This window comes from Chinchilla lanigera, unplaced genomic scaffold (assembly GCF_000276665.1).
Source record: "Chinchilla lanigera isolate Chin_1 unplaced genomic scaffold, ChiLan1.0 scaffold00074, whole genome shotgun sequence".
Classification (NCBI taxonomy): Eukaryota; Metazoa; Chordata; class Mammalia; order Rodentia; family Chinchillidae; genus Chinchilla; species Chinchilla lanigera.
Window position 1 is genome coordinate 11,883,487 of NW_004955475.1, and position 26,798 is coordinate 11,910,284.

The window sequence follows — 26,798 nt, forward strand, 5'->3', positions numbered from 1 at the left end:
GGTTCTAGAGGATTTTAAAAACTCAATAATGAAGTATTAATAAGCTTTCTTATTTTCTAAGATTTACTTCTGTTCTTTGGAGCAGATTTCTGTTTGTTTTAAACAAAGAGTTCATTGTGATTTAGGAAATTGCCAGATGCTCTGAAATTGTACCCAAAACTATGTGTATATAAGCCCTTATTTGGGAGGAGGAGCCATGAAATTCTCACAGGAGTCCATGACCACTCAAAAGATTAAAAAACCACTGGTATGGAGAGGCTTTTGAGTTTCTGGACTGAAAAAAAAATCATGTCTTATGAGTGCATACTCTGTAAAATGTTTAGAAATACATGTCCTGGAGGGGCAGGCAAGTGCAGTGAAAGCTCAGCTCAGCGTCTTCCTCCTTGTCAGGATAATACCAGTTTCACTGGGCTGTTAGGAGACCACTAGAAGTAATTTATATAAGCACTATTGAAGTGTGAGGCACACAGCAGGGGCTTAACAAATGTTAATGCTTTTTGTTTTCATAGAGGGGTTGTGAGGACTGAATACAAGAATGGTTTGAAGGCGGAATGCGGTGGCACACACGGGTAATCCCAGCACTCAGGAGGCTGAGGCAGGAGGATCACTACGAGTTCGCAGCCAGGTTGGGCTACAAAGTGAGTTTAAAGCCAGCATGAGCTGCATAGTAAAACTCTGTCTCAAAAAAGACAAAAAAAGAGAATGTTTTGACAACAAAATGAATTAATGCATGTGGCACACTGGCTGGTTAGTAGTACTGTAGATGTTTAAGAAGTGTTTATTTTTCTCTCGTATATTCCTTATACCAAAACCCTGCATACTAACACTGAAAGTAAAGAGGGTAAGCCCAGAGATCTGACAGATTTGAGTTTGAATCCTGACTGCTATTTTACTAGTTGATCTGGGTCATGTTACTTCCTGAGTGTTTTCTCATTGGTAAATGGGGATAATGCCCACCTCTCAGGGTTGCTAACAAACATATATGAGATAATATATGAAAAGAAACTAATATATAGATACACTGGGGGGTATAACTAGTGCTTAACAACTGTTAAGCTCTTTTTCGAACAGTTCCTAAAAATTACCCATATAATTTTATGATCAGAGGATAGTTTGCTGAATGCCTGACACTGTGATGTTATCTACATAAAGTCTATATAAGGTCTATTTATATAAAACTTGAATGTACAGTCTTTAGTATTTGTCTTCACTCATACCTTTACTCACAGAAGATGATAACATTCCATGTAGACATGCTTTGAATGTTTAATTCCATGAGCTAAGAGTTCACAAAAGGGCTGTTAGGCTAAACCTACAAAGCACCCAATACAACACTGTGAAAGTTGCTTTTTTAGGCACTCACTGAGTACCACAGTCTCAGCATTAACGAACAAGATGAAAGAGATGTTTGACAATGAGGAGTTTTATTAACACTTACTAACAATAACACCTAAAATTTACTGAGTGCTTACTGTATGCCAGCCACTATTCTCAACATTTTACTTTGCCCAGCATATTTATGTTGATTTTTTGGGTTTTTTTCCGGTACCGGGGATCAAACTCACGACCCTGCACTTGCCGGTCAGGCACTGTGCCGCTGAGCTACACCCCAGCCCCTGCCGAGCATATTTAATCTTCACATTAATCTCCATTTTATAGGTGAGAAAACTAAGACATAGAACGATTAAATAATTACTCAATTTGTGTAGTATATAGTGTTACTATGATCCCTCCCTGAGCTGATCAATGAAAGTAGGTCTATCTGATAAATACATTTATGTAATGTTTTAGGTGTTGATTACAAACATTTGTTTTCATGGTAAAAACTTCAGAAGGTACCAGAGGGGTCAGGTGTAGTGGCACATGCCTATAATCCCAGTGCTTAGGAGGCTGAAGCAGGAGAATTGCAAGTTTGTGGCCAGCTTGGGCTACATACTGAGACCGTCTTAAAAAAATACCACAAAAAGGTACCAAAAGGTATATAATGAATAATAAGTCTTTCCTTCTGACTTCTGATAATGGTGGACTAGGTCTACCAGACTAGCTATTATGATTCACTGTAATAGAGAATAACCCAAATCAGATAGAAACAGAGGGAAACCAGCTTTTGAAATAAGGGAACCACACTGAGTGAGAAGTCAGAACACAGGTTTTAGGGTTGCCAGTCTTATGAGATCTCAAACTTTAAGGTCCAAGAAAAATTCACACATTCCACGAGTAATCACAACTATTTCATTTTAAATGAGAAAAAATAATCAACAAATGTCAATACCAAGATGATACATATGCTAAAATGATCTGATAACAACTTTAAGGCAGTCATCATAAAAATGTTTCAATGAGCAATTACAAACACACTAGAAACCAAATGAAAAAATTAGAAAGTACTAGCAGAGAAACAGAAAACATAATAAATAATCCAATGGAACTTTTAGAACTGAAAAATATAATAAGCAAAAAAAATCTTACTGAATGGGCTAAATAGAAGAATTGAGATGGCAGAGATAAAACAGACTGAAAAAGAAAAAAACAGAGTTTCACGGTCCTATGGGACAAGAAAAAAGATTAAATATTCATGTCATCAGAGTCACGGAGGAGAAAAAGAAAAGGTGATATTACAAAAATAGACAAAAAAATTCTTGAGAACAGCTAGAGAGAAATGATAAATTACTCATATGGGAATAATAATTTGAATGACAATGGTTTTCTCCTCAGAAACCACAGAGACCAGAAAGGAGAGACATTTTTTAAGTGCTGAAAGAAAAAACTATCAATCCAGAATTCTATACCCAGTGAAAATACCCTTCAAGAGAGAAAGGGAAATTGAGACACTCAGATGAATCAAAACAAAGAGAACTTTTCAGTAGCCTACTCTAAACAAATGGCAATTTCTATAAATAGAAAGGAAATGATTGAACAATATTAGAGCATCTGAAAGGAAGAAAACACAACAAAAAGTAAAAAATATAGGTAAATACAACCGACTTTTCTTGTGTTCTTCAGTTCTCTAAAATTCTCTTTGATGATTGAAAGAAAAACTATATGATGTGGTTCTCTGTGAATGTCCAGGAAATATTTAACATACCTTATAAAGGGTAAAGGAACATAAAGGGAGGTAAGATTTCTTTACTCAAAGTAGTTAAATGTTTGTACCAGTAGAATGCGATAAGTTATACATGTGTATAACCTAATACTTAAAGCAACCACCAAAAAACCTATACAAATTGATATACTCAAAAATAGATAAATGAAGTTTAAAAGAAATTCAAATAACTCACATGAAGGCAAGAGGAAGAAATGGAAAACAAATATAAAATGGCAAATTTAAGCCCCACCATTTCAAGAACTACATTAAAAATAGATGGTCTAAACTGGGCATGGTGTTGGACACTTCTAATCCCAGCACTCGGGAGGCTGAGGCAAGAGCATTACTGTGAGTGTGAGTCAGTTCAAGGCTAGCCTGAACTACAAAGCAAGACCCTGAATCAAAAAACCTAAATAAATAAATAGTCTAAAAGCAGATTAAAAACAGAATTGGCAGAATAAATTTAAAAAAAGAACATGACAATTATATTCTGTGTATAAGAAACTCAGTTCACATATGATGATAAGGCTGGGGTGTAGCTCACTGGTAGATCACTTATCTAGCATGACTGAGACCCTCAGTTTGATTTCCCCATTATAAAAAAAAGTCCAAATATAATGATATAGGAATTTGGAAAAAAAGGGTATATATATATTTAGGCTTATGCAGTTTTTCTTGTTTTTTTGGTTTTTCTCCGGTACCGGGAACCAAACTCATGACCTTGCGCTTGCCAGGCAGGCGCTTTTGCTGCTGAGCTAAATCCCCAGCCCCTAAGGCTTGTGCAGTTTTCTCATACGTATAGATTGATGTAATCATCACCATAGTGAGGGTACCGAAATGAACCATCACTACAAAGATTTCCTTTGTGTTACAGTGGTATACCACAGAGGCCTTCTTCCCTGAGCTTGTCTCTAATTTTTGGAACTCCCTGATCTATTCTACACTGCTCTGATTTTTTTCATTTAGACATGATATAAATGGAATTATGTATTATGTGGCCTTTTGAGAATTTTTTTTTCATTTAGCATAAATTCTCTTTAGATCCATCAAAATTGTTCCATGCATCAGTAGTTCATTCTTTTTTTATTTTTGAATAGTATTTTATAGTACAGATGTAACATAATTTGTTTAACTATTTATACATTGAAGGACTTTGGGGTTGTTTCCAATTCTAGCTATTAAAGTGAATACATTTCTGTATAGTTGTGTAGATGTAAGCTTTCATTTCTCTGGGAACAATGCCCAGGAATGCACTTTCTGGATTATATGGTAAGAATAGGTTCAGCTTTTGAAAAAAAAAAGGACACCCATGTTTTCTTTTGATTACTGTTTATATACGGTATATATTGAAAAATGTTATATAATAATTATACACAGCTGGGTGTGGTGGCACATGCCTGTAATCTCAGCACTTGGGAGGCTGAGGCAGGAGGATCACCATGAGTTCAAGGTCAGCCTAACGTACATAGTGACACCCTGTCTCAAAAAAAGTTTACAGGCCGAGCGCAGTGGCACAGGCCTGTAATCCCAGCACCTGAAAGGCTGAGGCAGGAGGACTGCCTTCAGTTTGAAGCCAGCCTGGTCTACAAAGTGAGTTCAGGGCCAGCCTCACTACATAGCAAGACCCTGTCTCAAAAAGAAAAAAAAAAAGATGAAAAAATGTACATACTTATGTGACACAGTGTCATCATCTGATATATGTATACAATGTATAATGATCAAATAAGGGCAACTAGCATTTTACTCTCCTTAACTATTTATCATTTTTGTTGTGAATTTCAAACTCGTCTTAGTTGTTTTTACAAAACACTTAATAAATTGTTATAAACAATTGTTGCCCCATTGTACTGATTATTGGCTTAGCAAGGGAAAATTAAAAGTCTTACTTTCTCAAATCAAGGCTGCAACACCTATTTTTATAGAAGTAGCAAAAAATGAAACTAAAGCATCAATTGATTCATGACAGGAAGAGATTCACTTTATAAATAAATGAAAATATGACTACCTTTTTATATGTCATTACATTTACCTTATAGTGCCTCATGCAATGGAACATTTTTGGATAGCTTCAAAATAATTCATCATTTGAGTTGTAGCATCATTTTAAGACTTTTCACTTATAGTTATAGGAAAAGGAATTGAATATTTTAAGTGTAGACATATAAGCTATTTGTTTGTTACAGCTTTTCAAACCAGAAATGAAACAGCCATGGATGCATCCTATGGGTAAGTTATTGTACTGCACTGCCTGGAGGAATGCACACAATATCTTGGAGACACTGTTCACTGTCTTTTGCAAGAAAAGTTAGTAAAGTAACACACAGCACTCCGTTTTCTTAATGGCACAGTGACTTCTTTATTTAAAGATTTAGCTATAAAAAAATGAAGATTTAGTTAACATGTCATTTTCTGAATTATGTTCTCACCTTATAAACAGACAAATCTACAATGTAGCTGGATCTGCTGTTTTGCTTGTAATCATACTGTATCATCACTAATTAGTCTTTGAAGACCTTTTATGTGAATGGTTGGCAACCAAACCACACAGTGTTAAAATATTCAGTGCTGACTACTTGTTTAAATTTCATAGTTTATACTTGGAAATACTATAACTTTGTTTATATTTGCATGTAAACAAAATATATAGGTGCAAAAGCAATGGTGAGGAAAACTGCTGGCACCAGGGTACAAATCATTCATTTTATTAAAATTTGATGCTCGATTTAATATTCTGTGTGACAAAATAGGAGGTATGCATCAAGTATTTGTGTTACAAACTGTACTTTTGTGGTTATCAAAACAAAGCACATCTGTGATTAAGTTGTGAGCCAAAGTGGCCACATTTTTCATGGAATACTATTTTTGCTTGAAAGAACAACTGGTGAGAAGGGGACTGACCAATAGACAGAGGGAAGGAGGAGGGAGAAGAGGGGAAGGGGATGAAAAAAGAATTAAGATGTGTTATGTAGACGTATCAACTCCCTATAAGGAATGCAGTCACTACGTACTGCAAACATGTAGTAATAAAATGATATTGAAAATAACTGATTAAAAAACAATAACTGACAGATAAACCATAATTAAATATTAGGATATATGGTAAATGTTTTTCTCGAAAAATGAAGTGACCCTATCACTTCAGGATAAACAACTGATGGTATTTGTTGCCAAGGATAATACTCATGTTTTCTGAGTGAAAACTTCATTCTGCCCCTGTGAGCCTGACAGTTTCCCAATACTTAAGCTTTTTTCCAGTGGTATCAGTAATGATATCAATGTGATATTTTGATAGTGCATAAAATGTGTCAGAATATTTTCCAAATAGTCAATATGTATAAGATGGTTCAAATATGTATTCAAAGTACAAGATCACTAATGAATTTTAATTTAACAGTATGCTGAAAGTTCACCGATAGAGTTTCAGATTCCATACTACATTAACCTTTACAAAACTATCATTTTAGAGTTTTGGTATAGTATCAAAGAAGAATATATATAATTGTATAAAAAGGTTATTAAAATACTCCTTTTTCCAGCTATGTGTCTGTGTGAAGCTGGATTTTCTGCACATATTTTAACAAAAACAACATATCAAAAACATTGAATGTAGAAACAGGTATGAGAATTCAGCTGTCATCTACTAAGCTAGACAATAAAGAGATGAACAAAAGAAGTATATGGAAATGTCACATTTTCATGAGATTTATTTTTATCTTAGAACACTTATTTTCTTTTTTTCTTTGTTTTTTTTCCGGTACCGGGAATCCAACTCACAACCTTGCGCTTGCCAGGCAGGCGCTATGCCACTGAGCTAAATCCCCAGCCCCCAGAACACTTATTTTTTAATCAAACATATTATTTGTTCTAATATGTACTGGATTTATTATCCTTAAATGAAATACTAAATAGTTTAAAACAAAAACATAATTGACTAAAACAAAATATTAATAAAATATCAAGGGGTTTATAACATATGTAAAAGTACAACTATAACTAGACAACTGTACAACTGTAATAGCAGAAAGGAAGAGAAAAGGGAGAAATGAAGGAACTGCTGTAAAGGTACTAAATTATATATTAAGTAATGTAATACTATTTGAAAGTAGATATTGAGTTAGAAATATATGATGTAAACCCCAGAACAACCACAAAAAACAAAGAGTTCCAGCTAATAGGCAAATAAAGAGCTAAAATAGGATCCTAAAATAATATTAATTTGGGGCCTAGAGCTCAGTGGTAGAGCTCTTGTCTAGCATGAATGAGGCTCTGGATTCAATTTCCAGCAGCACAAAGAACAAACAAACAAACATGTTTAATTTGAAAAAGACAGGAAAAGAAAAAGAAATAAAGAATGGATGAGACAGAAAAGCAATAGGAAGACAGATGTAAATAATATCTTTAAACACAGATGTTCTAAATACTTCAAATAAAAGGCAGAGATTGTCATGCTGGATAAGAAAGCATGATCCAACTAAATGGTGTCTATAAGAAATCCTGGGCCAGGGATTTAGCACAGTGGGGCAGTGCCTGCCTGGCAAGTGTGAGGTCCTGAATTTGATTGCTGGTGCCCCCCAAAGAAATTCTCTTTACGTAGGCAGAAATTTATAGTTTCAAATAGGCTAACAGTAAAAGAAGGGAAAAAGATGTACTACACACACAGCAATCATAAGGAAATTTGTGTGGCAAATATTAAAACTGGACAAAGTAAACTTCAGAACAAGGAATGTAACCAGAGATAAAGATGGCTATCTCATAATAATAAAGGGATCAATTCATCAAGAAGATATAACAACTATAAATGTGTATGCATCTCATAAGAAAGCTTAAAAAATGTAAGAAACTTAAACTGATAAACTGAAAAGTAAAATAGTTAAATCCAAAGTCATGGTTGGAGACTTCAACTCTGGGGAACTGACAGAGCAAATAGATAGAAAACAAGGAGGGGATATAGAAGGTGTAAACAACATGCTGAACCAACCTGATGTAATTGATAATAATAGAAAATAACAGTAGGCTACACATTCTTTGCAAATTGCATATTAAACATTCACTAAGATAAATTAGTGGTGGGCCATCAAAATTTCAATGAACATAAAAAAGACTGAAACCATGCAGACTATATTCTTTGAGCACAAAGAAAACAAATTAAAAGCAAAATAAATAACAGAAAAATATATGAAAGTCCTTCAATATTTGAAAATTAAATTTTTGGCAGTGCTGGGGATTGAATCCAGGGCCTTAAGCATGGATGGTAGATACATACTCTATCACTGAGCTATGTCCCCAGCTCTGAAAATTAATTTTTAAAAACCCTACATTTATTAAATTGATTGATTGATAGATTGTGGTACTGGGATTGAACCCAAGACATTTATACTGAGCTACATCCCCAGCCCTTCTTTGTTTTATATTTTGAGACAGGGTCTCTTTAAATCACTAAACTGTCTAAGCAAGGCTACAACTTGCGATCCTCTTCCCTCAGCCGTCTAAAGTGCTGAGATTATAGGCATGAGCCATTAGGCCCAGCTTAACCCTACATTTCTAAATAAACCACCTGTCAAATAAGGAAATGTTTTGAATCAAAGGAAAGTGAAAACAACATGTTAGAATTTGTAAGATGCAGCTAAAGCAGTGCTTAATGAAAATTTATAGCTTAAAATGGATACATTAGAAAAGAAAAATGTTTAAGAATATGTTAAGTAATTTTCTATTATAAGAAACTATAAAAGGTACTAAAAACAACATACAGTAAGCAAAAGGAAGGAAATAACAAAGATAGGACCACAAATAAATATAGAAAAGGAAAATGAAGTCAATGAAACTAAAAACTGGTTCTTTGAAAAAAATACTTTAATAAAATCGATAAATCACTAGGTAAAACAATTAAGAAAAAAATCATTAATATCAGGAATGAAAGAAAGGATATTGGATCTTATAGAAATTTAAAACAATAATAAGGGAATATGAGTAAGTGGGCAAATTCCCTGAAAGACAAATTACCAAAATGGGATCAAGAGACAATAGTAAATCTAAGTAGCCTTATAACTATTAAAGAAATTGAATTAATAAAATACAAAACAGAAAATTCCAGAGTTAAATGTTTTCATTGGTGAATTCTATTAAACATTTTAGGAAGACATAGAACCAATTTTATATAAGCTCTTTAAGGAAACAGAAGAGGAGGTGATACTTCCCAAATAATTTTATAATATCCCCATTGCCCTGCCATCAAAGCAAGGACATTACAAGAAAGAAAATAACAGGCCAGTATCCATCATCCACATAAGACACAATAACCATTGAACAAATTTCAGCAAACTGAATCCAGCAATGTATAGTAAGCATAAAAATGTAACATAACCAATTAGGGCTTATCCCAGGAATGCAAAGTTATTTCAACACACAAAAGAATCAGTTGAATTTACCGTACTAACATAAGGGATAAAATACAATTATTTCAATAGCCAGTGAAAAAGCATTTGACAAAATTCAAAACTCATTTGTGAGAAAAAACTTTCAGAAAATTAGAATATGAGGGAACTTTCTTTACCTAACAAAGGATACTTTTAAAAACAAAGGAAAATATGGCTAACAGCACATTTGACAATGAAAGATTTAAGTGGTTTCCCCTATGATTGGGAGCAAGACAATGATATTCACTCATCACTTCTACTCAGCATTGCACTGGTGGTCCCAACCAGTGGTCACAATCAGTGCAATAAGGTAAGAAAAAGAAATAAAAGGCATGAAGATTATACAGGAAGAATTAAAACTCCTTATCCATACATGACATGTCTGTATAAATGGAACACGCTAAATAATTTACAAAGAAAGTAGAACTAGTGAGTTTAGCTACATAGGCTACATCATTCAAGGTCAATAGTCAATTATATTTCTATATGCTGGCAACGAACAGAAATTGTTTTAAGAAATACTATGTACAAAATAATCAAAATCATGATATACTTATGGATAAATTTAACAAAACCCATGCAAGACCTGTTTACTGAAGTTTAAGATAAAATTTGAAATTAAGTAAACAGAAAGATACAGTAAATTCATGGATTGGAAGATTAAATACTGCTAAGATTTTATTCCTCCCAAGTAAATTTATATAGATTGCACTGCAAGACATCTACTTACAGATACTTTGCATATATATTGACTTAGTTCATTTTTATGGCTATGTATATTTCCTAATGTGAAGGAGGTATAGTTTACCCAATCAGTCCCTCAAAAGCAGTCTGGTTAAGTAGAATAAGTATTTATTGTTAGTAAAGCTACCTGATGACAATGAATATTATGTGGTGCTCAAAGAATTTCAGATTTCAGAGCATTTTAGATTTTGGTTGTTTGGTTTAGAAATACACAATATATATATGCAACTGCCTTACTGTGTCCTAGATTATGAGACTTAAATAGTATTGGACTACAGAACATTCTTACACCTAACAGTCCAGGTGACTGTGCTAATTAGCCATATACTGGGCTTTTTATGGGTCCATGTCATGCTTGGGCTTTCCTTATGGTAGAGATACCAGGGCCAATCATACACACAGGCTCCAGGCTATGCCAGATGGGCTCAAAGCTCTTCCTCCAGCTGAAAATGACTCTCCATTCCATGTTTGGCTGGCCAATCTCAATTCCCAGTTCCTGGGCTGAGAATAACTCCCTGATCACTGGCTTTATGGCACCATTGGCTTTTATAGTATTATGAGTTTTGTATCTCATGAGGGCTGTGCTTGAAGTCTCATTCCTACTTACTTCTTTTCTCGTTTGTTTTGTTTTGAGACAGGGTCTCACTATGTAGTTCAGGCTAACCTTGAATTCACTATGTAGCCTAGGCTGGCCTCGAAAGTTGCTGTGCTCCTGCCTCAGACTCTTGAGTGCTGGGATTACAGGTGTGTGCCACCATGCCTGGCTCAGACTCCTGTTTACTTCTAACATCTGTGTTGGATTTCCCTTCTAAGCCCCTTTCCCTGAATGGAAATCTGGTGCTTTCCCATGGATGTACCTGTCCTATAGCCGGTACTACTTGCAAAGGATAGGAAGTTGCTGCTTAGTAGGGTTAAATTGTGTTCTCAGATAAAGACTATATTACCTTTCCAATTCTTCCATCTCAGTGTGAATGTTAATGCATATTATTTGAACACTCATTTATTTCGTTGTTCATTCAATGAAAGAACACTGGCTATGTGGGTGCTTAACATTCTGTTATGCACAAAGAAGGAATGTGGAGACAACCAAATTGTGGATGATCAAAAGAATAGTACAGGATAAGCATCTCTAATCTAAAAATCTGAAGTGGGAAATGCTTCCAAATCCAAAAATTTATACAGCTGACCTGACAAGTGGAAAATTCCATACCTTACTTTGTTTCATGCATAAATTAAAAATATTGTGTAAAATTATCATCAGCCTGTATGTACAAGGTGTACAAGAAATGTAAATGAATTTGGTGTTTAGGATCAGGTTCCAACCTCAAGATCTTATTATATACAGACAATTACTTCAAACTATTGAGAAAGAAAAAGCCCAAAATCTACAATACTTCTGGTTCCAGGCATTTTGGATAAGGGCTACCCAACCTCCAAAGACTATAAATGTTATGGAATTACATTTGAACCTCTTACCAGCTCTGCCTTTTCAAGTCTCTCCCCTTTGCAGTCTATCTTCTACTTTCTACCAAATGAATTTTCTAAAAATGAAAGTTCATCTGTTTCATAGGAAAAAAGCATAAAGTGCTGCTTTCATTAGTGCAGCATTCAAGGCTCTTCATAGTGTGGCCTTGATTTCCATTCAGGTCTTAATCTTTCCTAATGTCTCTCATATACCTTATGTTTTACACACAACACACGTCTCACTGGTCCTTTCCAACCACTGTTTCCTCTCCCTAGAATGCCTTTCCCCCTTTCTTTGCCTAGCAGACTACCAATTTCCAGATTCAATTCAAAATTTTGTCAAAATACTTCCCTTATGCAGCTAATCTGCCCTGGATTTGAGCACATTGCTCTGTTGCCTTTATTAGATGGTGAGATTTTTGAGGGTACTGGGTTTATCTTATTAGTCTTTGTATTTCTAAATCCAGATCTGAATAAGGTCTGTCAAGAAGTAGGAGCCAAATAAGTATTTGTTAAATGAATGAAGGAATATCTGAATGTGAAGAAGAGCTCAAAGAGGTGTGGTAGATACAGGTCAGAGTTTTTGAAAGGCAGAAGCCTTTAAACTGGACCTAGGAAGACAATAGAACATTTGGAGGAGGTAGATTATTATTCTATGAGATGGAAGGAGGAAAGCTCAAAACTGAGAGCAGAGGTGGTAAGGAGGTCAGCCAGGCTACCACCCACTGACCTTGCCTTTTGCCAGATTTCTTAGGTACATTCTTAGTTCCTGGAGGGCTGGGCATTTTTTGTACTCCTTTGCATTCCCTTCATATTAGATGTACATCTCCATAGTCACAGTTCCTACTATTTTACGGTTCTGATCCCGCTCTGTATTAGAACCACCTGGGCATTAGCCTAAGTCCCCATACTTGCGCCAGCTGCTTGAGGTAGGGGAAAAAGTCTTGCTGTCTTTGCATCTTCCAAGACATTTAGCATAGTTCCTGGCATACAATGGGTATGCAGGAAACATTTTTTGATATGCCCTTAAAAATCTGATTACAGATGAGTACTAGGATATTTGTGTGCAACTTTGTATTGTGACACAAAACTTATATATGCCTTTATAACAGGCAGTCTATTTTTGGCAGTTTTCATTAAAATGTTATCTTATTGTACCTGGAAGACTGTCATCTCAATTTTCTTCTTTGTTCCTTCTTGGATGACTCATATCTTATACCAGAAGGATATGACAGAAGGGATTCACAAAGGCTTTGGACAAATTTATGAATGACATAGTCATAAATGTCTGGGTAAGAGAAGTAAGGAGCATGCAAAGGGAAAAGAAAGAACTTGCCTTCCTAAAATGTCTATTAGGCGCCAGGAAGTATGTGTCAGGCACTTGGTACACATTACATCTCATCTAGTCCTGCAGAGTAAGTTTGTATAAAGACAGAACATCTCAAAGGTCAAGCTTACATCTGTTCAGGCACATAACTTTCCAGGTACCAGAGGTAATATTCATATTTATTAAAATTTTATCAATCTTCGAACAGAGATGAATCTTTTGCTACCCAAGAACAGAACACTCACTCTCAATTCAGACTTCTAGGGCTGAAAAGTCCTTTCTGACATAAGTTGATCAGTTTTTAAAGTCCCAGTGCTTTAAATTATAATTCAGTCTGAGATATTCCCACAGCAATAACAGCAGTTACATTTATCCACCGCACTTGTATATTTCATTAAGTTTCCAAACATTGAATAAAGGTAAGTCAAGAAAAGAAACTTCTATTAACCCTAACACCAGCAAATTGTCTCAGATTATAGTATGCCTTCTATTTGTATTTTAGACATATTGAATGGCCTTTTTGAGGTACATATTTTATCTCATTAAAGGTTAGAAGAAAATTGGGAGGGAATTAGTATAAGTTGTTTCTAATTTTTAAAAAATAATAGTAACTTTAAAAAACATAATGTTCCCAAGTAAACAGCTGCTATATCTGGCAGAAATCATAATATTATAACCAAAGCAATATTGCTTATTCTTGGGAAATAGCTTGAGAAGGTGGGGCTGCATGTACCGGTCTGTTATTTTAACGCACACAGTCTAAGATCTGTGGCAGCATCCTGATCTGTGATAACATGATTCCTGCCAAGGCGAGGGATGGTGGGAGTAGAAGGGTATACCTTGGGATGAGTGATTATCAGCACACTCAGATTCCCGACAGCTTTCCATCCCCTTGCTTTAGGACAATTAGAACAGATACCTTTGTTTTCTAAAGCTCATCTCATATGACTAAAAAAAATGGCAAGGGTTCAAGTGACACATTTTATACTTTGGATGGTCCTGCTCCAATCCCTGCATGTACTAATTGCTGGAAAAACACCAGACCTGATTTTGTTAGTGAGTATATGTTTCTTGACTTTTACATTAGTCAAAGAAAATTGACAGATCAGCACTGCTACCAGAGGACATGTGCTGTACCACCTATGAGATCTCTTAAAAAAGATGACAACCTAGCTTACACATTTAAAAACTAGCCCCTTTCTTTCTGAGGTTAGGGGATGAGAATATGCACATATTCCAAAGCGTTCTTTGTGTGAACAGGTGACCCCTTCCCACAGTCTCTGTAATTAATAGAGAAATTAAAGTTGGTTGGCCTTTGAGAACTTTTGTAAAAGAAAAAAAAAGGCAGAAGGTCTTGGATATTTTGGAACAAGAGTCCACTATTCTGCCAAGACAGTATGTTATTGTTGTTGAAGTGTCTCTCAACAAAACAGTATTGAGTGGTGAGGACGTGATTTTGATTAGGTGGAATGACTCAGCTCTTCCCCTTAAAGAAGAGAGGACTTGTCAGAACCTTACTTACCTCATGATCTGGGATCTCAGAGGATAGTGTTTTCCCTAGGATGACCCCGGTCAAGTATGTCCAGCAGCGAGCTGTGTTGGCAAGGTTATAGCCTCCTATCTCCATCAAGAATTGTGAAGTTAGGAGAGAATAGTCACAAAACAGCAGCAGAGGGAAGGAGGGGAGAGGCAAGAGAAAAATGTTTTAATAAAAAAGGCTAAAAAGACAACTCCAACTTGTAGAATTTCACCCAAATATCCCTTTATGATCTTTGCAAACCACCCAGTGGGCATACTTTGGGGGCCCATAGTATAGAACTAGGAATTCCAAGGACAATGAAGATGAAAGAGGCTCCCATCTCCCAACAAATGTGCACCCCAGGAATCCAAGCTTCTCACTTCCATCAGAAGACATCAGAAAGACTGAGATCCCTGGAGTCAGGATCTCTGGAGGTGACAACCCAGTAGGAAGGTTCCCATGATGAGTTTTGCAACAAATCTATAAAATGACTGTTGGATGTGATTATATGTTAAAGCTACTGGCAGATCTAGCCCTAAAAGCATCCAGCCAGGAGAAAAGGAAAGTGCTGACAGAAACAGACTTCCTTCCTTTAATATCAGCATTCCTTTTCACCACAAAATACAGGCCCTGTGGCAGAGATCAGAGAGAGGTGAGAAAGGGGCCCACTGATTGACACTCTGACCCATCTCATCAGGTCCTGCCACAGTCATCTAGCAGCCGTATCACACTGGCTAATAATCAGCATATTTCCAGGCTGAATAGATACACTCTGCATGCAGGCTTAGAACATTGGCCGTTAGCTAAATTCCAAGAGTATGAGGGTAAATGGAATGATTTCCTAATCCCAATGCAGCCTAAAGGAAATAGAATCTGGCCTATTTTAGGTAGGGTTACAATATAAATGATATGACATACTTTTTTTAAATACAACATACTTTTAAGAGTAAAAGAGGATGCTATTAATCATTACACTAAGATAATGTGTATAAACTAGGACATATAATCACCTTTTTCTTAAGCCTTTCTACTATTTGAAAGGTTAGGGCTTCTGGGGCTTCTGTTTTGTTTTGTTTTTCTCCGGTACTGGGAATCGAACTCAAAACCTTGCGTTTGCCAGGCAGGCGCTGTGCCGCTGAGCTAAATTCCCAGCTCCCTTCTGGGGCTTCTGGAATGTGTCTTTCAGGCCTCAAAAGGGTCCACTGAAACAGGGGTGTGGCTGTCTTTACTAATTGTCTGTGTGTTGCTAAGATCAGTGAATTTCAGTTAAATAGTATAGATGTTATTTTAAACATCCTTGATATGGAAAAAATTGAATTTGTAATACAGACTTACTTGGCATGATTATTTAATTTCAAAAAGAATCACTACAGGTTTTGCTTAAGTAGTAAGCTGTCTCTGGTGTACCTGTAATATGATCTGATTTGCAAAAATTTCATTTATTTACAGACATTTTTAGGAATATACATATTGCATAAGAGGAGTTATATTCACATATTCAAAAGTCAAAACTTTATCCTGAGAAAGCAAAAGGGATTTAGAAGCAAAATAGGCTTGCTGAGTAAAGGCTAGAGCCTCAGGCAAAAGTTAAATTCTCACAGATACAAGTTGTAGAAAAGTCTTCTCCCTAGCTAGAACTGTATCATCATCACCATCCTTAGTGGCATCAAGGAAAGTAATATGTCACATGGTATTTATCAATTTTATCTTTTTCTTCAATTGAAGTTAATATATTTCTTGCCACCTTTTCATAAAATGTTGTCTCTTATAAGCACTTTAAATTTTGACACCCCCCCCACCGGGATTTGAGGCTGCCAAAGGACCAAGTTTGTATATTTATGCTGATGCTTACTTTTTTTTTTTTTGAACCAAGAACTGAACTCAGGACCTCGCCCTTGCCAGGCAGGCATTGTGCTGCTGAGCTACATCCCTGGCCCTGATGCTCACTTATTTACATAAGACCTCCCCAGCATTTCTTTCCTCTACTTTGGTTTTAACAGTAGGTTGACAAAACAATAAACTATTAGCTTGTTCAGAATATGTACATTTTAAACTCAGTCTGCTTGATCATGTTATTTTAACATACATTTGTCCAGTGACAAAAAGATTTTGCCATGGAGGGATACAGAAGAACCTAAGTAAGGCACTTTCCAAGGTGGTTGAGGTTATGAAAGTTTCCTTCTCAGATATATACAGGCCTCAGTTTTCTGCTGGTTAAGTAATGCAAGTATCAGTAACTGTGAAAGGTAAGAATACGTACCTATGAAACTCTTTGGATCTCTTAGTGTTGCTTCATTATAGCAAAGTCATGCTTTCTGGGGAGTCATTCTTGAATTCAGCCTGGGTATTAAGTTAATTCATATATTTACTACAGATACATGTGTAGAGTTAGAATTTTAGTGGTATGTTTTCTTAAGATGACTATGAGAATTAAGAATCAAAGACTTCACTGAAAGTAGATGGATCAGGTCTACTGGAATTAATACTCTCTATACTTATGTTCAGAGGTAACATGTTTTTTACTTTGTTTTGGTTGGGGTTTTTTTGGCAGTGCTAGGACAGAACTCAGGGACTAGAACATGCTAGGCAAGCATTCTACTACTGAGCTAAACCTCAGCCCTTGAGGTAACCTTTAGCCAAAGATCTTTACTGCAGGACATGAAATGGACTTCAGGGTACCAGGCAGTTGATGCACATGCCAAGCTGAGGAGGGCTGAACTGTGGTCGTGGCACAGTTCTCTGCCTCGGGCTTCTGGGCCACAGACAGGTTGGGATTATCCAATCTAAGGTCAACTTAGTGCCAACAGACAAATTGTGGCCAAGGTCAACAAATGCTCCTGGTGACCTTCTTTTGTACTCACCTCCTCCTAAAATGAGTGTTGCCAACTGCCACTGAAGGATGTATTTAAGACACTTTCCAATTCCCACTGGAGTCATGTTAAAGGAGCACATGGGATCCCCCGCTATTGTATCAGCTCCCAGCTGTAAAACCACAGCTTTTGGATTAAAGGCTTGGTATACTTCCTTTAGTACACTGCAGAAAAGAGAAACAATACAGCATATCAGAAAAAGAAACATCAATTTGGTCTAGGCTTTCATGGTGGGGGTGTAGGAGGTTAGTCAAATCAGCACATAATTAAGGAAAAAAGAAACATAATCTGGCTATCCCATCAAACTTTCCACCTAAAAAGAGTGAATCAGATTGAATGTGAATTATACTTTAATATATCTGATTTTAAAAAAACTTCCTGTACTCTGCTATCACCAGTGAACAAATCTGCCTGTTTAAGGACTCAAATTTCCTTGAAATATCATTATTAATTTAATGTCAACAGCCGCAAGACACAGTATACATTTATTTCGTTTTAATATCTGGGGAAATAAAACATACACTGAATAGTTATGAAGGATTCTTTTGGAAAATTTAAGATGGCAATCATACTTGGCATTTATCACCTAATTATCAGTGGGGGTTAGGCGTGAGAAGTACAAAGCTTTGAAAGCCTACACGGTATAGTCTTACTTTTTATTATGCAAAAGGACTTGAGGGTTATAAAATGTAGTCCTTCCCAATGTGTGTGTGTGTATATCTATCTATCTATCTATCTATCTATCTATCTATCTATATGTAAACAGGGTATTATAAGAAAAGGAACTGTAACAACTGACCTAAAATCATAAATCTGAAAGCACCCTAAAAGACCAAGCTTCCGTGGGTAATAATACTGAGTATAATTTTGGGTAGAGTCATTCAGTGCTATCAAATCAACCTAAAAACTTTTTTTAATAGTGAGAAACCTTACAGAGGACAAGGAAGATGTCAATATGACAGGTGACCTCAGTCAGGCTTCCAATATTATTATTAATTGAACACTGACAATGCCCAGAATGCATTCCTAGGAGTTATAAGGCCCTTGCTCTCAAGGGACTTACAACCTACTTTCCAGACAAAACATACACCAGTCCTCAAGGGCCTGAGTAACTCTTACAGAGACATATAAACAAGTGCAAATTAACAGATTTCAGAGTTGAGAAAATACATAGTCAAAGAGTGATAAAAAATGTTGAGGTTAATGACCCTTTCATAATCAACATGTCAAATTATACCAGTGCTGGAAAACCAGAAAAACCCCAGATCTTTTCTGAATTGGCAAAAGGAATTCAGGAATATAAAATGCTGTCCTCCTCACTTCATAGGTAGCCAATGTACTGAAACTATTGAACAATGCTCAGTCAGAGGCGTTCTTCAATTCAAAGGACTGTTTTGTTTTGATTTCTCACCTACACAAATATTGAGCAACTGTGGCGATGATAAGAATATTATAAAATTATGACAGATAATACTTAATACAAGAATACTTGGGCCTATTTTCTCTTTAATGTGCTTATCTCCTGGATTAAGAGGGAAGATAAGTCACCCAAATAGTTTCCATGACATTTGTTAAGCATCTACACCTATAGAATACCTTATTAGCCACTAAGGGGAGACATAGAGGAAGGCATGATTTCTGTTCTAAAAGTGTTTCTAGTGGATGGGGAGGGAAGTCAAGCAAGACTAAAGTTCTTTTCGTTCATTTTGCACACATTTGGGTAGTGTCCACTGTGCGCCCAATGAGAAATTGAACCAGATGCTGCAAGAATCCAAAAAAATCTGGCATAACCCCTATCTTCATGTAGCTCAGAATAGAGTGGAAGCCACAGACCGTGGCAATAAATAATTAAAATGCAATGATAAATGACACATCAGAGTTGGCACAGAAGAGAGAGTAATTAACTTTTCCAGAGGATGTTAGACAAGGCTCTACAGAGGTAACTCTCAACTCAGGTCCTTAAAGAGGAGAAGTATTACAACGAGCCAACTCTCAGGACAGCTAAAATAAAAAAAAAAAAAACAGTGATAATAAATCCCAGTGAGGATGCAGGGAAACTTGATCACACATATCTTGCTGGTAGGAAGGTAAAATGGTATAGCTACTCTGGAAAATTGTTTAGCAGTTCTTGTCAAAAGTAAAAATAGACTTGTCATCCGAGCCAGCAACTGCACTTTTGGGCAGTTTATTCCAAAGAAATTAAGGCACTTTTATGTAGGAACTTACACATGAATTGCATAGCAGCTTTACTTGTAATAGCCCCAAACTGGAAAAACCCAGGTAAATAGGTAAAACACCACCAACCAAACAAAAACCCCACAAAACGCTGGTACATCCAGGGTCAAGTAAAAGTAGGAAAAAAAAGTAGCCCTCTACATGGTGAGAGCAGACTACTAGGAAAGAACACAGTAGCAGAGAGCTCAATGGTGACTGTCCTTTTGTCTCTCCCACTCTTCAGGCTGATGTCAGGTCTAGGCTGTCGTATCAAAAATGTGCTAGTGTTCTTGCGAGAAGTCCATGTGCAGGGCCTTGGGAAGTCCATGTGCAGGGCCTTGGGAACTGTTCTGCATATGTGTGCTGGAACCTTGCAATTAACGGGTCATGCCCATTTTCTCATACACTCTGGGATACCCTAATCTCTTCCCTCATTTCCCCCTGAGAGAAACATTTCTCTCTAATTCTGTATGGGTGCAGGAGGAGAGAAGGTCTCGGTCCTCATATAGCTACCTTCTGCTGAAAGGGGCTATAAGCCCTACCTATTGGGGATTATTTCTCTCCAACTACCTTGAGGTGTTGTGGCTCATAGCTGGATGGAAGAAATAAAAACACATGGTGTCCAGGGTCACCTGGGGTTCCTCACAGGAGATGGTGATGTCCACAAACAGGGGAGTTGTAGAGTGTACTTCTTTTGCTATGTTTACTTGGCTGAAACTTGCCTTGCAGAGCACATACATCTCTTTCCCTAACTTTAATAAAATGTAAAACCTTGCTGCCTTTTATGCTTTTCATGATCAATTCTTTGTTGAGGAGTGAAAGAACCTAGAAAATACCTCTAGAAGGAGATTCCAGTCACCCCAAACCTGGTAACATATTTGGTGAGCCCTTCAGGGTTAGACATTTAGAAAACTTAGCCTCACATCTTTATTTCTCTCACAATTTTGCAACTTTTGCCTTATCAATTCTGGACCCTTATATAAACTACACTGTCAAAATTTTCTGCTCTGTTCTGTTGGAGAACAATGCAGAGATCAAATTAATTGCTTTTACTACAATTTATGCTTACTATTCCAAATCAATAAATTCCATAAACATTCATTGATTTATATGGGCCACTACCTCCCTGAAGCATGGCAATCCTTTACTTTACCTCCAATTGATAAAGAATTACATGTCTTCCAGCATGTAAGTTTTTTTTAAAAAAATCATATGAGACAACAGTCTTGATATAAAAATTAAACACAAAAGTCCATCAAATAAAAGTGAAAATTTCCTCTTCTCCCCATCTCTACTCCCTCTACAGAGGTAACTGCTTATTAAGAGTTTGAGGTATACCTTTCTAGATCAAAGTTCGTCTGCTTCATGCTTGACTGAAATGGTTAAAGCTATGTGTAATGAGTGTCTCCTTCCACCTCTTTTCTCTACCTGAAAATGTCCTCCTTCATATTCTTTTTTCCTCCACAGGTTAATTTCTCCACCTAGGCCCTAGATCCTCTTTCCCATTTCCTTAAGGGCCATGACTCCCCTCTGAGCCCTTTTTTTACATCTGTCTCTGCCTTCCTGGAAATTCACTTCCTTTAGGTTAAAAACTGCACATCTTCCATTCCCCTTCTCATCCCTTCCAAAGTTATCCTGGCCAGCTAGATACACTTCTTGTAGTCCACTTTCTGACCTTACTGCTCTCTTAAAGCTGCTGTCTTACAGGGCATGTACTTAGTGGTCATTTGTGTATCTTATTTACAGGAATGTCGATTTTCAGCCCATTGGGGCGTCCTTTTAATATTAAGTTGTAAGAGTTCTTAGTACATTCTAGATACAAGTCCCTGATTAAATCAGTGGTTTGCAAGTATTCATTCTCATTCTGTGGGTTATTTTTATACTTTGTTGATAATGTTCTTTGAAGCACAAGTTTTTAATTTTGATAAAGTCCATCTTATCTACTTTTTTCTTTTGTTGCTTGTGTTTTTTGTGTCATATTTAGGAGACCATTACTTAGTCCGAAGTCATAGAGATTTACATCTGTATTTTATTCTAAGAATTTTATAGTTTTTAGCTCATATACTGTGTTAAATTTGTATATTGCGTGATACAAGGGTCTAACTTTGTTCTTTTGAATGTTGGTATCCAGTTGTCCCAGCATCATTTGTTGAAAATACTGTCCGCACTGAATGATCTTGGCCCCTTTGTATAATCAGTTAACTGTAAATGTGGGGATTTATTTCCGGTCACTGAACCCTGTGCTATTGTTCTATATGTCTCTCCTTATGCCAGCACCATACTGTCTTGATTACTGTAGCTTTACAGTGAGTTGAAGTTAGCAAGTATGAGTGTTCCAACTTTGTCCTTCCTTTTCTATATTGTTTTAGCTATTCTGGGTTGAATTTCCATATAAATTTTAGGATCAGCCTGTCAATTTGTGCGGAAAAGTCAGCTGTGATTTACAGCTCCATTTTGACCATGTCAAACTTGTCATTTTACCTCTTCTATTTGCTATATATGTTAATGATACTCACCCTTTTGTTTATTTATATTGAAAAGTATGAAGCCCTTTATGATCCCTCCCTTTCCCTGTTCCTCTCCAATTGCTAGTCTTTCACATAGCTCTCTCTCATTTACTCCTCTCCACTCCCACTGCAGTACTCTCATCTAGCCCTATGGCTGCCTTTGTGGATTACACCAACAGCTTCCTAATTAGTTTGCCTGCCTCAAGTCTCTTCCCTCTGCAGTTCATCACACGCATTACCCTTATATTAATTTTCCTTAGGGATAGTTTTGATCAAGCTACTTCTTTATTCAAAATCCTTCAATGTCCCTTCACTGTCTTTAGATAACACTTGAAATTCTTAAGTTATAATCCAAAGTCCTTCATGATCTGACTCTGGCCTACCTTTGAAATACTATTTTCCAATAACTCCAATAAGCCCTAAACCCATGTTATTCTATAGGGAAGTTCAGCTCTCCACCGTTCACCTTACTCACTTACAAGTTGGTCTTTTATCATGCACTTCATCATGCTGGAATGTCACCTTTCCACAGGTTTACACCATAATCATTCTCTAAAGGTTAGCTCAAATTCTATCTCCTCCATGAATGAAAATAATAATACTAGCAACTAACATTATTGAGCATTTATTCAGGAGATCACTGTTCTATGTACTTTGTAGAGCATCTAACCTTCCTAACAATTTATAAGATAGGTATTACCATAACTCCTATTTTATAGATGGGGAAAGTACAGCACAAAGAAGCTTAAAAAATCTGTACGGCATCGTACAACTGTTAAGTGTCAGAGCCGCAGCCTGACATGAGTGCATGCCCTGAGCCATGATAACTACCTGCTCCCCTGACCTCCTGAGCTACTGTGCGTTAGGTCCTACACCAGCCACTTCCCCTGCAGTATTTCACAGAACAGCAGTGTTGCGAATGTTACTGTTTTTTGGGTGTTAATCTTCTCGTGTAAACTCTGATCTTATTATTCCTTTATTCTAAAACCTTTATTGGCTCCCCTCATGCTTACAGAATACGGTGCAAATTCTCATAGCTAAGAGTGCAGCCCCTTCATAATGTGGTTCCCACTCACTTGCCAACTTTGCAACTTTTCCCGCTCATGCACTTTACAGTCCAGTCAAACTAAGCCACTGCTACATGGTTCAGTCTCTACTGACTTTGATCTCTGTACCATTTGTGTAGAAGATTTCCCCCTACAATTCTAGAATATTTTAAATTGACCAAGATTTTATAAACACGTAAACATCTCCACACTTTGTAAAGATATAGTAATTAGGTGCCCTTTGAAATCCAGATCAAGTATTACCTCCTCAATCAGGCCCTTTTCTTAACTATTTACTGTCTTTGAATGCCCACCACATCCTAAATCTTATGGCCTATACAACTTCCTATGTTTTATTTTATTCAGATATATGTGAACATGAAAATCAATTTGTCTGTCTAATATTGAGAAATTTATAGGCTTCAGCATTGGCTTGTGGGAGTCTGGAGGGACTGTGTGGACAGGGCCTTGGGACAGCCATCTGCACCTGAGTGCAGGCAGGGCTCCTCCCGGTGCCATGGGAGCAGAGAAGAGGCTGCTGCATGCAAGGGGTCCTTTCGGCTGGCTCAGAAGCCATTTACTGCAGATGGTGTCACCCTAGTGGCTATAGTATCAATAAGTGATGTAAACAACAGCGACAAAATGGTGGAAGTATGGTTATGAATTGAGGAAGGTAAGGCCATTTTAATGGGCTGTTTCAAATTTGAGAATATTAGTGAGTACAATGATGATGGAGGAGTTAGGAACAGAACATCTAACATGCTTGATGATTTGATGGATTTGTGGTAAGTTTGAAAAACATGGTACCATGTGTGGTGTTCATAAAGGAAAATCCAGCAGACCTTGTACAGCAACAAGTGCTAGTCCCTTGGCTGTGGTGCTGGAACAGTTCACACATTCATCACAGAACTCTGCCACACAGTGTGCACATGAGACAGAAGTAAGCAGTACAAGCATATGGCACGTTCTTAAAAGAGCTAAGCGGGAAGTTTACATCCCAAGGTTGTTACGTGCAATGCAGATGATCCTGATCGAAGAACTGTTTTGTTAGTGGATTCAACACATGGTAGATGAATATGAGGAGTTTGTGAGGAAGACTGTGTGGTTTGATGAAGCACAATTTCACCTAAATGGCACAGTGAACCGACATAATTGTGTTTGCTGGGCACCAGAAAGTCCTAATGTGCATGTGGACAAAGCAGTCAATTTACTGGGCATCAGTGTCTAGGGTGGACTGACAAGAGGTTTAATAGGACCATTTTTTTTTTAAAAAGGTACTGTTACAGGCCAAGTGTACCTAGACATGCTATGCACATCCATCTTACCTGTCATACATGAACTTTATGTAAACGATGCATTTTTCTTTCAACAAGACAGGGTGCCACCACACTACCACAAAGACATATGAGTTTATCTGGATGAGAATTTGCAAGGACACCGGCTAGGACTAAGAGGTGCAGTTGATTTCCCTGCATGTTCTCTGGATTGAACACCTACAGACTTTTATCTATGAGGAGCCCTAGAGGATGTCATATATAGCAGAAACCCACTATAGTGCCCTTAGAAAAGATATTGAAAATGCATGTGCAGCAATCTCAAGGATGCCCAAGCAGCAGATCACCATACTAATAAATGTCTGCAAGCTAATTGCCACCACTTTGAGCACCTCTTATAATTGTTGAGGCCAAAGGTAACTTGTCTTAATCTCATGATGTCTCAATAAATTTAGTATTAAAATATTTATACAAGTAAAAGAAAGAAATTTTTAACTTCTTCAGATGTAGAATCAATATTCTGTATATAGCAGGCATTCCACAAATAGTCTTTAAATGAATAAATGAATGAAATACCACTCCAGATTGCTTTTGGAAAAGTTTCCCTAACCACTGTTTGCTACACTCCAAATCATTAATTTTAGGTTTTGTGAAAGGATAAAGTCTCTTCCTCAGAAACAAGGGAGGACAGGCATTTCATTTCATTACATTATTAACTTCCCTATAAACACACAAGTCATTCACTTGAAATGCAGTTTTCTTGATGAGAAACCTGATCCTCCAGTCTTCAGCATCTGATTTTCTGAAGAACCTATGCAAATGAGGAAGAGAAGGCAGCAGCTGCTTAGGCAGGCCTTGATTTGGGAGAGGGGGTTGGTGCCTGGGAAGGACAAAAGCAGGGGGAAATGACATTCAGGATGCTTTTAGGTAACAGAAAAGCCCCAAAGAAAAGCTGAGAGGTATTCTGTTTTCTTCAGTCCATCACGGTGGCCAGAAGTTTCATCTGGGGGCCTTTGAGATCATTCACTGGGTGTCATTTTTTATCTAATACCAGGGGATGCAAGTGTTTTTGTTTTTCTTAAATTGTTAAGATCCTAAAAAAAAACTCACCTTGGGGCAATGAGATGCCACAGTGATGATGCTACAGTTATGCTTAGTCAGTGCTGGTGGAGGCACATGGGAACCCTAACTTGTGCCCCTAGCCGGGCCTCTCAGTAGTACCTGCTCCAAGCAGGCCTGTCTCCTGCTTTGTAGCTTGCGAAAGGCCTTGGCCAGCCTTAAATCTTCATGCCTTCCCATAAGTACTCTCAGCACTCTCTAGAGACCTCCTCAACAGAGATGAGGAAAGGGGAAAAATCAAAAGTTGAAAACCCAAGAAGGGTAGGATACAGGACAGAACAGAGAAATATTTGTTACTAATGCCTTGAGCTCCCAAAGTCAGCCTGAAAAAAGTTAATGTCCGCAGCAAAACCCCTTTCTAAGATATAAATTTAAACCCATTGCATTTGATGAGATTCAAAGGAAGACTGTATTGAGGACCCAAAGTATCACTAATCAACCTCAAATGGGTGACTAATCAGTCCCAATGTCTCATAGCTTTGTTTTTTTAAAATGCTCTCAATTCTATGTCAGCTTAGGTGTTGCTGACTCATTCTCCAGCAACTCAACCTGCCAGGGGATGAAGCATATGATAAATGCCGCAGTGATTCCTAAATATCTATTACAAACGGTTGGGGAGACAGGGAATTAGAAGTGGGGCTCCCTGCAGAGAAATGATGTGTCCTTTCATTGGAAGCCATGGGTGCCTTTGGACATACCCAGAAGACATTTAATTTCCTATGTCTCTTTTTCTGCTTTTAGCATCAGCCAACCTGTACTGGCTTTAGAAACATCTAAAATAAAACCTCAAATCTATAAAATAAAAAACAAACCTTAAACCCCCAAATGGAACCACCAACCAATCACACATTCCTTTTGTTGTTTTAATTTTCAAGATAGAGTCTCTTCACATTTGCACGGGGCATCTTTCTCTCATTGCTGAGTCCATTATGTAGAAACACAGATTTTAATTGGCGTCTCTTTCTAACATGTCTTGTAGTAAGTAATTCTACTCATCAATTATATGTCACCTTGGCAACTGAAAGGGCTGTACACTATTTTTAGCATATTATTACTTATCTCTCCCTATACCTCTTGGAAGTAAAGCATTCTCATTCACACAAGGGAAAGTGAGTCATCCAAATTAAAGGACCTTATCAGTGGCCTGGAATGAATCATCAGAGCTAGAATTAGAAACACTAATTCTAATTCGAATCCAGTGCTATCTTCACTAAAT

The 26,798-nt window shown here is 37.0% G+C and overlaps 1 protein-coding gene and 2 long non-coding RNA genes across 3 annotated transcripts in view; 2 read left to right on the forward strand and 1 right to left on the reverse strand.

The window, feature by feature from the left end:
• Positions 1-632, forward strand: part of LOC106146352 — a 163,559-nt gene extending 162,927 nt beyond the window's left edge. Inside the window, exon 3 of the long non-coding RNA XR_001230753.1 lies at positions 510-632. This is a non-coding gene — a long non-coding RNA (uncharacterized LOC106146352). The remainder of the gene's footprint in view (positions 1-509) is intronic.
• The window catches only part of Hdac8 (histone deacetylase 8), a 264,383-nt gene that overhangs the window by 134,985 nt on the left and 102,600 nt on the right, over positions 1-26,798 (reverse strand). The window contains exons 8-9 of the mRNA XM_005401688.2: positions 17,414-17,586; positions 14,556-14,650 (exon numbers count right to left, since the gene is read on the reverse strand). Coding sequence (XP_005401745.1) covers positions 14,556-14,650; positions 17,414-17,586 — 268 coding nt within the window. The remainder of the gene's footprint in view (positions 1-14,555; positions 14,651-17,413; positions 17,587-26,798) is intronic.
• LOC106146353 overlaps positions 5,269-26,798 on the forward strand; it is a 69,409-nt gene continuing 47,879 nt past the window's right edge. Inside the window, exon 1 of the long non-coding RNA XR_001230754.1 lies at positions 5,269-5,311. This is a non-coding gene — a long non-coding RNA (uncharacterized LOC106146353). The remainder of the gene's footprint in view (positions 5,312-26,798) is intronic.